This window comes from Hyperolius riggenbachi, chromosome 3 (assembly GCF_040937935.1).
Source record: "Hyperolius riggenbachi isolate aHypRig1 chromosome 3, aHypRig1.pri, whole genome shotgun sequence".
Taxonomy (NCBI): domain Eukaryota; kingdom Metazoa; phylum Chordata; class Amphibia; order Anura; family Hyperoliidae; genus Hyperolius; species Hyperolius riggenbachi.
The window spans coordinates 55,788,225-55,800,144 of NC_090648.1; the positions used below are offsets into that span (position 1 = coordinate 55,788,225).

The following is an 11,920-nucleotide window of genomic DNA, read 5'->3' on the forward strand; positions in this document are numbered from 1 at the left end:
TACCTCCCACACTCCCCATTTTTTTTTTTTTTGTAATTAAAAAAAAAATCAAAAATTTACAATTAAAAAAAATACATAATTAGTTACCTTAGGGACTGAACTTTTTAAATATTTAAGTCAAGAGGGTATAACACTGTTACTTTATAAACTATGGGCTTGTAATTAGGGATGGACGCAAAACTGAAAAAAATGCACCTTTATTTCCAAATGAAATATTGGCGCCAAACATTGTGATAGGGACATAATTTAAACGGTTTTATAACCGGGACAAAAGGGCACATAAATTTCATGGGTTTTAATTACAGTAGCATGCATTATTTAAAAACTATAATGGCCGAAAACTGAAAAATAATTTTTTTTTCCCCACATTTTTCCTATTTTCCCATTAAAACACATTTAGAAAAAAATAATTCTTGGCATAATGTCCCACCTAAAGAAAGCCTAATTGGTGGCGGAAAAAACAAGATATAGTTCATTTCATTGCGATAAGTAATGATAAAGTTATAGACGAATGAATGGAAGGAGCGCTGAAAGGTGAAAATTGCTCTGGTGGTCAGGGGGTAAAACCCCTCAGTGGTGAAGTGGTTAATTACAGTGAAAATGTATTAGGAGTTGGATTGTGTGCATATTTTCCAGACTCCAGGTACCCAAAAATGACTCCGACTCCATAGACCTGGTGTGAGCTCTTATGTATAACAGAGTATAACAAGATGTGATTCTGCACATAACATTTCCCACACTCGGCACATGAATATGGCTTCAACTGACAAGATCTGATATCTAAACAAACCATATTCCCTGCTCAGCACGATTATGGATTGTCACCAGTGTGAGCTCTCCCATGTATGACAAGATATGATTTCCGTGCAAAGCATTTCCCACACTCAGCACATGAAAATGGCTTCTCACCAGTGTGGGATCTCTCATGAATGACAAGATATGCTTTATCTGCAAAGCATTTTCCACACTCGGCACATGAAAATGGTTTCTCACCAGTGTGAGTTCTTTCATGTCTGACAAGCTGGGATTTCTCTACAAAACATTTCCCACACTCAGCACATGAATACGGCTTTTCTCCAGTGTGATATCTCTCATGTATAGCAAGCACTGATTTAAGAACAAAACATTTCCCACACTCAGCACATGAAAATGGCTTTTCTCCGGTGTGAGATTTCTCATGATTGACAAGATGAGATTTCCGTGCAAAACATTTCCCACACTCAGCACATGAATAGGGCTTTTCTCCAGTGTGAGATCTCTCATGTATAACAAGCACTGATTTAAGAACAAAACATTTCCCACACTCGGCACATGAAAACGGCTTTTCTCCGGTGTGAGATTTCTCATGACTGACAAGATGAGCTTTCCGTGCAAAACATTTCCCACACTCAGCACATGAATATGGCTTCTCACCAGTGTGAATTCTCTCATGTATGACAAGCTGTGAATTACGTGTAAAACATTTCTCACACTCAGAACATGAATATGTTTTTTTTCCAGTGTGCGATCTCTCATGCATAACAAGCTTTGATTTACAAGCAAAATATTTCCCACACTCAGCACACCGATAGGGCTTGTCGCCAGAGTGAGCTCTCTCATGTATGACAAGATGTGATTTCCATGCAAAACATTTTCCACACATGGAACAGGAATAAAATCTTTCAGCAGTGGGAGAGCTGTTCTGGGTAGGAGGCCCCTCAGTAACCAGGATAGCTGCAGGAGACTCTTGTCCAATGACATCATAATCCACTATACAGTCTGTGGATACAGAGAGACGAGTCTCTGAGAGGTTCCAGATGCCAGGACTCCGCGCTGCAAATAGAGAAACATAATCACTTCCTGTTAGAGAATTCTGAGGTGAAGAACAATTATCATTAGGGGTGGTCAGTGAGCTGCTGATAATTCCAAGTTGATGCAAAGTTTATGCAAATAAGAAATGGACCAGATGCAGCAGCTGCATAAGGGTGCGTACAGACATGCGACTATAGTCGTTTAAAACGATCGTTACCGACGACATTGCCCGACGATCGTTCGTAAAAAGTGCACGAACGATCATTAAAACGACCGACCAACGAGATATGTCGTTGGTAAAGAACGATCCATTCTGCCAGATCTTTTCCAACGACCATCGTTCAAAAAGTAATGTCTGTACAACGATCGGTCGTTGATCGTTCGTTCTCAAAGCTTTGCACATGCTCAAACAGTTCTTTTTGACACTTGTGTTTGAAATCAGTTTATAAATCATGTTGCGCACGCAACGCTCGTTCCAAGATCGTTCGTACACGAACGATGTTCAAAGTAGCCTTTCTTCAAACGATCATCGGCCGATACCTCCTTTAACATCGTTCGTCGTTCAGAACGAACGATCGTTATCATATGTCTGTACGTACCCTAAGGCCTCTTTTCCACAAGCAGGTGACAGGCAGAGAAAAGCCTCTCAAACTCTCACAACTGCTTGCTGAGCACACAGCTCAATTGCTCATAGAAATGAGCCCTAACTTTGCATAAATTATACAATTTGCACCATCTGAGAGTTATTGGCATGTCAGTGACCATCACTAGTTATCAGCCTGACAGGGAACTGAGCTCAATAAGCTAAGTACTAGTCCTCTAGATTGTAAGCCTTTGGGCAGGGTCCTCCTCCTTTTGTGTCCTACCTGATCATGCACCTCCATTACACCCATGCTATGCATCTGAGTGAACCTAACTTGCCTAATCTCCATGCTCCCCTCCAGTGACTGACTAAGCATTACCTTGTACTCATACTGTGCTGCATGATCTGGTCTTTCTTGTATTCCTGTATTGTCATATTGCTGTATGTCGCCCCTAAATATTGTCTGTAACCTAAATTAATGTTCAGCGCTGCGTAATATGTTGGCGCTTTATAAATACAATAAATAAATAAATAATAAATAAATAAGTACACACAAACCAACCTGCAGCCTGATCATCATCTGACTTTAATCTGTTGGATGATAATCAGGCATGTGTACGCCTGCAAACAACTTAGTCGAGCAACTGATAACAGGTGGTTTGCCCGATCCAACTGTGGGATCTATGTTGGTCTGATATCATGCAGTTGGTGCGTGTGTACAAGTTGTTTGAAAGACTTGTACTTGTTTAGAATGTATAGTCCGTCATTTTTCTTGCATGCGCAGTATGTTAATTGAGCTGGTTGTTTAGTTGTCTAGGCGTGTGGACATACAGGTCATGTGGTTTGTCGTGTTGGTCGTGTGGTTGTGTGCATGCTGGATGTGTATACGAGCCTTTACAGGTGGCCAATCACGTGACAATAACTTTCCCCTGTGTTCAAATTTCATCAGTTAAGAATTCCATCAATCAAATGCATTTCCTGGCAAATCTGATTATCTGCAAACAATTTGCATTATATTTGCATACAAGTCAGAGTAATTTGCATCTCACTGGGAATGATTCCTAAAGCTGCGCAGCTGTAACGATTGGTGTCAGCATGCAGAAAGAATCTGATTCTTGGCGATCTGCAGTACCACCAAGAATGCAGATATACGCCTGATTATCGATGATCTGCAGAATCAGCGATAATACAGATGTATTGCTAACCTCTGGATACCAGAATAGTGAGAGTGTTTGGTGCAACAGTAACAACTCTGAGTGGAGGATGATTGGTGTCAGGACACCTTCTGGGGAAAAGACACAGGAAACAAAAAACACGGGAGCCCAATAGTGTAATATGTTTAGTCAAAATTGTCAATGTAGAAGATAGGAATCTACTCACAAGAGTGGGTTGCAAGGGGGCAACCGACCACAGGAAGCAGGTGGAGACAATTAACCCGACTCCACTCGGGGAGGTCACTAAGGACCTGGATGCGGTCGCTCTCCTTGAAAAAAAAGAAGGGAGGCAGATGTCCACCGTGGTGTAAACCATATATGTTCTACCTCCACCCCTCACACGGGTATCGTATGGGGGTTAGGGATGCACTAAATGGTTTAAAGAGGCGCCCTGGTGGTATATAAAAGCATTTAAAAGCAGTTTTAAAACCGAAAAAGGTTTGAGGTTGCTTACCTCAAGGATGACAAATCTTTGTAGGGACAAAAGATTTTAATGGTAGCACAGGCAACGCGTTTCACGGGTCTGAGCTCGCTTCCTCAGGCCAATAGCAGTGCCAGGCCAATTGAAATAGCAAGCTAAGGGAGCTCTCTTAGCCTGAGGAAGCGAGCTCAGACCCGTGAAACGCGTTGCCTGTGCTACCAATAAAATCTTTTGTCCCTACAAAGATTTGTCATCCTTGAGGTAAGCAACCTCAAACCTTTTTCGGTTTTAAAACTGCTTTTAAACGCTTTTAGTGCATTTAGTGCAACTCTGAGTGGAGACCACCAGAGGAGCTGGCGGCCTAAGACTCCTGTGGAATTCACCCCTGACTGTGGGTGATATTCCTGTAGCCTGTGGACCCCTAGGTGAGGGACCGAGGCTGGGTTGCAGGAAGCCCTGCAGCTAATATGAAAGGTATTGCCCTGGACTGGGCTAACGTAGTACAGAAATAGCACAATTCTAGTCTGGGTGTGAGGTCCGTAGTCACAACACCCTGGAACTAGTCTGGAGCATAACATAAATGATAATACAATTCCCTAGTCTTGGGTGTGAGATCCGTGATCGTCAACACCCTGGAACTAGTCTGGAATATAACATAAAGACAATACAGTTCCCTAGTCTTGGGTGTGAGGTCCGTGATCGTCAACACCCTGGAACTATGCTAGAGAATACACAGAAGATACACAGTATTCCTAGTCTGGAGTGTGAGGGCCTTGATCTCAACACCCTGGTCTAACAAATAAACAGTACAAGGTAATCTGGCTCAGTGTGAATTCCCAAGTCCTCTTGGTTCAAACACACTGTAAGGATCTGACTATGGTCTGAATGCTTCCACAAAGTGTTTGCAATGGCAGACAACCAGCAACTGACAAGCAAGCAGAATATATAGTAGCTGAACTCTGCTGCCCTGCCCGAGCCACTCAGCCAATCATGAGTCCAGCAGGAATCAGCTGATCTTCCTGATCAGCTGACACTTCCCCTGCTGGTATAAAGGTCCTGACTTCTGGCCCGCGCGCACATAGCTCTTCATCCATCTATGTGGACTAACAGACCCAGCCACTCCAAAGGCACGCTGCTGCGTACAAACTGCCACCTTGGACGCGGAAACAGCCGCCTTGCCATTAGAACATGCAGTGGCCTTTCCGCGTTCTGCCACACTACCAGACGCATGCCTACGCGTGCAAACCGTCGCGTTGGACGCGGAATCAGCCGCCTTGCTTTCAGCAGACGCGGCGGCCTTTCTGCGTTTTCTCACAGCAGCTTAAAGAGAAGAGCACGAGTTATGCGCACGCTACGGGACGTAGTGCAGCGTAGCGTGCTAACTTACTCACACTCCTTCCAAGTAACGGTCACTCCTCTAAAACTGCCCTGAGCCTCGGCAGGTCCATTGGCTTTAATGGACGTGGTCCCCACACTTTGATTGGCCCAATAGGTTGCCTGTAATTTGACAGTAAGCCATTTGGGCCAATCAAAGTGCGGGGATCATGTCAATTGAAGCCACTGGACCTACCGCGGTTCACGGCGGGTTCAGTGGAGCGGCCGTTACGAAGATGGAGCGCGAGTAAGTTTGCAGCGCGGCTTAATGAATCAACCCCATTGACCCTCCCTGCAGCTAAAGCATTGGCCATACATGGAAAAGCAGTAAAATGCAGAGCTTGATGAGACAATGGAAGCAATGCTTTACTCTTGTGACAGCAGACCTATAAGTACTTATAGCAAGAAATCTGTGTTATGTTTGTAGAGCAATGTGCTTTCACTTACACATCCTTATTACCATTGTATCCTCGTGTCACTCATATGCCCCTTGTAATGTACCTTTTCCTCTCTCTTGTTCCCAACTGTGTAAATAAAGATATTGTGGCATTATACAAGACATAATTATAGGATCTACGAGGTAAAGGAATTATCCATTTGTCATGGAGATTCAAAACAACGACTACTTCTTTACATAAGCCACCCCTGTGACCAATCTATGTACAGTAATGTACAGTGGCCATTACCAGCTTATTACAGACTGGTAACACGTTGCCTGCCCATGCACTGCAGGCCAATTCCAGATAGATTTCAGAATAAAACATCTTGCGAATTGGCATTCTGACGCCAGCCCCAGTCGCTGTTCCCCTAGTGTATATGTAGTCTGAGCTCTTCTTCCAGGCAGAGTCAGGACACAGTGGCGGAAAGGTAATGTACTAATGCAGGGGCACCAGGAGGGGGGTTGGTACACTAGGGGGGGATGGGAGGGCAGTCGGGAGTTTCCTTTGTGTTCATCATTTGCGAGTATCAAACGTTATTATCGCCCCCACCTGATTGAGCATGTCAGCTCTAACCAGTACATAGCAAAACCCAGAATCAGGCCAATCTGAGTAGTGACAGTCACACCTGCAATATAGATACACATTTATTCTATATTTACTGCTGATTACTCACCTGCTCTGCCCTCTGTAACACTGTACTCCCCTTTACTTGTTCTCATCATGTCACCCTCCTCCATAGACTGCTGATAATTCCTCACATATTTATCTTGTTCTTCCTCTTTTTTTGTCCCCATCATGTCATCCTCCTCAATAGACTGTTGATCACCCCTCACATATGTCTCATTTTCTTCTTCTTTGATTGTCCCCATTATGTCACCCTTCTCCATAGACTGATTATCACACCTTACATATGTCTCTTCTTCTTCCTCTTTAACCACAACAGTTACATGTATCAGTTCTCCACCCTAAGAGCGAATGTAAATTGGGAACACAGATTACAGCACATGCAGAAAGATAATGAAATACAATTAGGAGTCTCCGGGGACCCTCAGTTCCACCTACCTGATAATGGTGGGGGGTGGTGTGACCTTCCTGTGGAAAATCCCGATAATAAAGAGGACTTGTACATCTCTCTGATGGGCTTCTGTTACAGGATCCATCTGTGTGTAACACACACACTGACTGAATATATATATATATATATATATATATATATATATATATATACACGTTTTTACTATTATCACCATGTTACTACTATCAGCATGCGTATTCCACAAAGGACCGGCACCACACAAAGTATCCGTAGCTCTTTTAAGATTTAATGACAGCAGACATGATAACAACAACAGACATGCTGTTTCGGCCTCTTCTGGCCTTTGTCAAGTTGCTCAATGATCACATATACCTTGCTGTATAAAATGTATGTGGTTTATACAGCAAGGTATATGTGATCATTGAGCAACTTGACAAAGGCCAGAAGAGGCCGAAACAGCATGTCTGTTGTTGTTATCATGTCTGCTGTCATTAAATCTTAAAAGAGCTACGGATACTTTGTGTGGTGCCGGTCCTTTGTGGAATACGTATTGCTGTGACCCCCAGGTACCGGGGTGAGGACCGTGGCACACCAATCCTTTTATTTTGAGCCTTACTGTGGAGCTCCTGGACGCTTGTGTAATACTATTATGAGCATGGTGATAAAGTACGTAGTATTCACTAAGCAATCTTCCTCAGGCAAATCTTAAAATAAGGATTCTGTCTTCAAGTTAAGGAGTGATTTCTAAAGTTAGGGTTTCAATCTTACCTGGGGCTTCCTGAAACCCCTTTTGAGGCCGCTCGTCACTCACTTTCTCCCCGGCTGGCTCCTGTCACCTGCAATACGGCCTGAAAGCCTGGCCAAGTCCGGCTTCACCACGCATGCACGGCCAAGCTAGACGCCCTCCCCTGTCATGGTCCTGCAGTTGGGAGCGTTCTACGCTTGTGCAGTACTACTGCGCAGGCTCAGAACACTCCCAGGGATGGGAGCGTGAAGGGGGAGCGCGCCTGGCAATGAAGCGCGGCACGGCCAGGCTTTCAGGTAGTATTGCAGGTGACACGAGCCACCTGGGGAGACAGAGAGGGACAAGCAACCTCAAGGGGGCTTAAAGAAGCTTTAGGTAAGTATGGTACCTGAGACGCTTCACGTCTCAGGTTCTCTTTAAAATAATGACATCATTCTTAAGTTACAGACAGGATATTAATTTACAGAGAGGAATGCACATTTAAGTGTGTGAGGAGTTATCACCGGACCTGAGCGGTCGTGGAGTGTTACTACAGACTGCAATGTAAAGTGAAGCATTCTGAGCTGTCTTCTTTATTCTTTACTAGTTTATGCAGAAGGGGACTCTGTATAGAGAGAAATATTCACAGCAGGCACACAGAGAGACACCAAACACACACACAAATATATTTATATACACACACACACACACACACACACACACAGACACACACGCCGCAGACCCGGCCCCACACAAACAGCCTCTCACTCTCCTTCCCTTGCTGGCTGTCCTACACTGGCTAACTGTAATCGTCCTGGCAGCAGGAGGGGTAGAGCTACATCCTTCCTTGGTGTGCTCCTTCCCTATGTACCAACTGCATGTGAGAATAACTACAGAGGTGAAAACTTAAGGACTGGAGTGACAAGCCAACACTCTCGGTAGGCAAAATCTTGGTGCTCCCGGCACTTTAACACCTGCAGTCACCCTAGTGCTCAACATGCATAATGGGTGACCACAACCACACACAATCGATATGCAGATCAGTATTGTGGTACAATTGCATAAACCTTTTATCCCAAAAAGTCACAAATAGACAGGTTAAACAATATTTACTTTGCTGGTCTTGAGCTGGGACCCACATGCATAAAATCACCTTGAAGCACAACAGTGTAGGATGGATCAGATTAGTGCCCACTCTCCAAATCCCGACCAGTTTCAGTGTTCCGCCATCGTCAGGGCTCAATAGTCCTTACAGCGGAACACTGGTCAGGATTCAGAGAGTGGGCACTACTACTGTACTGGGGCAGTGCCTCCCGCCTGATTGGTACATGGCTCCCCAAAGCTGGGCAGCGACTTCCTAATTATGGAATTTGCGTGGCCGCATGTATGTATTTAAGACACCGGAGGACACAGGACAGAGGATTGAGGACATGGGGGATGGAAATAAAAGAGACACGAGGATAGAACACATGGGGACATGGAGGAAGCAGGACACAGGGATAGAGGACACGGGGACATCGGAGAAAACAAGACACAGGGGACCGGAGAACACAGGGGATAGAGGACACAGATGGACGGAGGACAGGTCCGAATATGTATTATTCAGACTATTAGACGCACCAACTCCCCACCACACACACACACACACTTTTGGAGAGGAAAGTGCGTCTTATAGTCTGAAAAATAAGGTAAGTTATTGTGATGGGACAGCACATTTACACTGTTATTCAAGCTGTGCACTGACTACCTTACATTGTATCAAAGTGTTATATCTTTAGTATTGTCTTATATGCAATCGAAAAAAACTGCACCCCTATGGAATAACTGAAAGGAATGTCAGGCGATCGCAGTAATAAAAGGGTCACTCTGCCCCACAGAAGATAAAATTGCCAACAATCACTGAGCTTCATCAATCCGCTTATATCCAAATATGGGTAGGTCCCAAAAACAATAAGTTTAAAGCAGATCCGAGATGAAAAACTAACTACAACAAGTAACTTGTCTATATATCTTATCTAAAGTTTAGACAGCAAATCTAGCTGCAAACAGCTTCAACAATTTATGATTATTTATTCATGAGATACAATGAGAGCAGCCATGTTCTGTTTGTCACATTACACAACGGCAAGCTGATCTGTATCTCCAGCTTTCAGCCTGTGAAAACTCCACTCTCCTCTCCTCCTCCCTCCTCCCCTCTACATCCTGCTCAGACTTAGCTCCTATAAGCCCTTGCTACAGAGCAAAAGTGCCAAGGCACTCTGGAGAAGCTGTGGGCGAGGCTTGTTGATCCACTTTAAGAAATGCACATAGTGCCAAGTATTGCCTTGATTAAAAGCACTGTTAGCACCTTGTGCTGCACTTCAGAGGGAAGTGTCACCATCATGGAAGGGATACGAAGATATTCCCCCTTTGTGAATCCACTCACCAGAGTTGCCTCATATCTCTGCATATCTGGAGACTTGGTCAGCCCAGGATCAGCTCGCTCCAGAGTAGCAATCTTCAAAAAGGTAATTGAAAACACTGGGTACATAAACACAGCCCTGGCCGTGGAACATAGGGCAACAGTTCACTGCCAGTTTACCCAGTTACCGGATTGGCGTCAGCGTACCTCTAACTCCAACCTACGCGTTTCGTCACACCCTCACAGAATGACAAAACACGTAGGGTGGAAAGGCACGCTGGCATCAATCCAGGAAGTGGGTGACCGGCAGTGACGTGTTGCCCTGTGTTCCACGGACAGGGCTGTGTGTATTTACAAGCTGTAAAAGTGTTTTCAAGGGACTTTTTGAAGATTGCTACATCGGAGTGAGCTGACCCTGGGCTGGCCAAGTCTTTAGATTTGAAGATACAAGAAGCACCTATGGTGAGTGGATTCCCATGGGGTGCATAGCTCTGTATCCCTTCCGTGGTGGTGGCACTTTCCTCTGGAGTACAGCACGAGGTGCTAACAGTGCTTTTAATCAAGAAAATACTTGGCACTATGTGCATTTCTTAAATGTACTGTTTCAGGGACCTCCCCTTATTTGCATATAAGCGGATTGAAGAAGCGCAGTGATTGTTGGCAATTGTATCTTCACTGTTGTCCCAGGAAAAGATATAATAACATATTTTGAAACATAGATGAGATCACTTTTGTGAGATACTGTATGCGTTTACTGATGGATATAAGGGAGGGTCTAGGTAAACCCCAAGTATCGCTCTCTCCATTACTACAAGAGATGAGTCTCCTCTTACCAGGTGATGTGAGGGGTGGCTGAGTCTCCATCATGGTGTCCTTGTAGAGGTCCTGGTGTCCTTTTATACACTGCCCCTCCTCCATGGAGAAATAGATGAGACAATGTGCCTCCTTGTAGGAACCTGACACATAAAAGGATACATTCACCACCCATACAAATCGCTGTCACTGGATACTGTCCCATAATTCCTGGCAATGCTCAACTCACCCTGACAGCAGATCAAACAGGATGTTCTGCTTCTCATGTGTCTCAAGTATCAGGTGTGAGGTGGGGGCACAGCAATTGTCTGTATGGGAAGACCCAATACCTATCCTTCCTTCCCCCACCACAACACCGGTCCTCCCCTCCCCCACTATGTGCTTCTCCTCTTCCCATCCCTGTCCTCCACACTATGTGCTCATCCACCACCCCAATAGCTGTTAAACACAATAAGGAGACATCACACAGGTAGCTTCTTCAAGTAATCTGTATTAGTGCCATACAGTTACAGAGCCGACAGGGGACACAACATGTTTCGGGCGTAGCCCTTCCTCAGCTACGCCCGAAACATGTCGTGTCCCCTGTCTGCTCTGTAACTGTATGGCACTAATACAGATTACTTGAAGAAGCTACCTGTGTGATGTCTCCTTATTGTGCTCATAGTACAAGTGTGTGCAGGAGTGGTGTACCTGCAGAAGTTCAGCAGCGGCTTCCAGGCCTGAAGAAGAATAGGCCTGGTGTGTGAAGTGTGATTTCTACGGCCAATAGCTGTCCACCCCTCCCTTTTATGTGCTCCCCCACTATGTGCTCCTCCCTCACCCCAATACCTGACATCCCCTCCCCCACTATGTGTTCTTTTCTCCATGTGCTCCTCCATAGTTCCCAACTGTCCCTCTTTTGAAGGGACAGTCCCTCTTTCCTCCTCATTTGTCCCTCTTTCTATGTAACTATATGTATTTCTCTACTAAAAAAAAATGTGTTTGACTCTAAAATGTATTCCCATCCATTAAATGGCTATTTTATTAATTTTAAAATGTTAATATGAAGGAAAATGAACCAGGACAGAAAGGACCAATGTGGTTTGAATTATAATACAACATTTTTTTTAATGAAATCTTTATG

At 44.5% G+C, this 11,920-nt stretch overlaps 1 protein-coding gene across 1 annotated transcript; it reads right to left on the reverse strand.

The window, feature by feature from the left end:
• Nucleotides 1-348: 348 nt before the first annotated feature.
• On the reverse strand, nt 349-11,131 carry LOC137562626 (oocyte zinc finger protein XlCOF22-like). Its single transcript, XM_068274147.1, has 5 exons — nt 11,027-11,131; nt 10,818-10,940; nt 6,886-6,983; nt 6,497-6,788; nt 349-1,812 (listed from the first exon to the last, which is right to left on the reverse strand). Exons 1-5 carry the CDS (start codon nt 11,061-11,063, stop codon nt 812-814), a joined length of 1,551 nt encoding a protein of 516 aa, XP_068130248.1. The 5' UTR covers nt 11,064-11,131; the 3' UTR covers nt 349-811.
• Nucleotides 11,132-11,920: the final 789 nt, after the last annotated feature.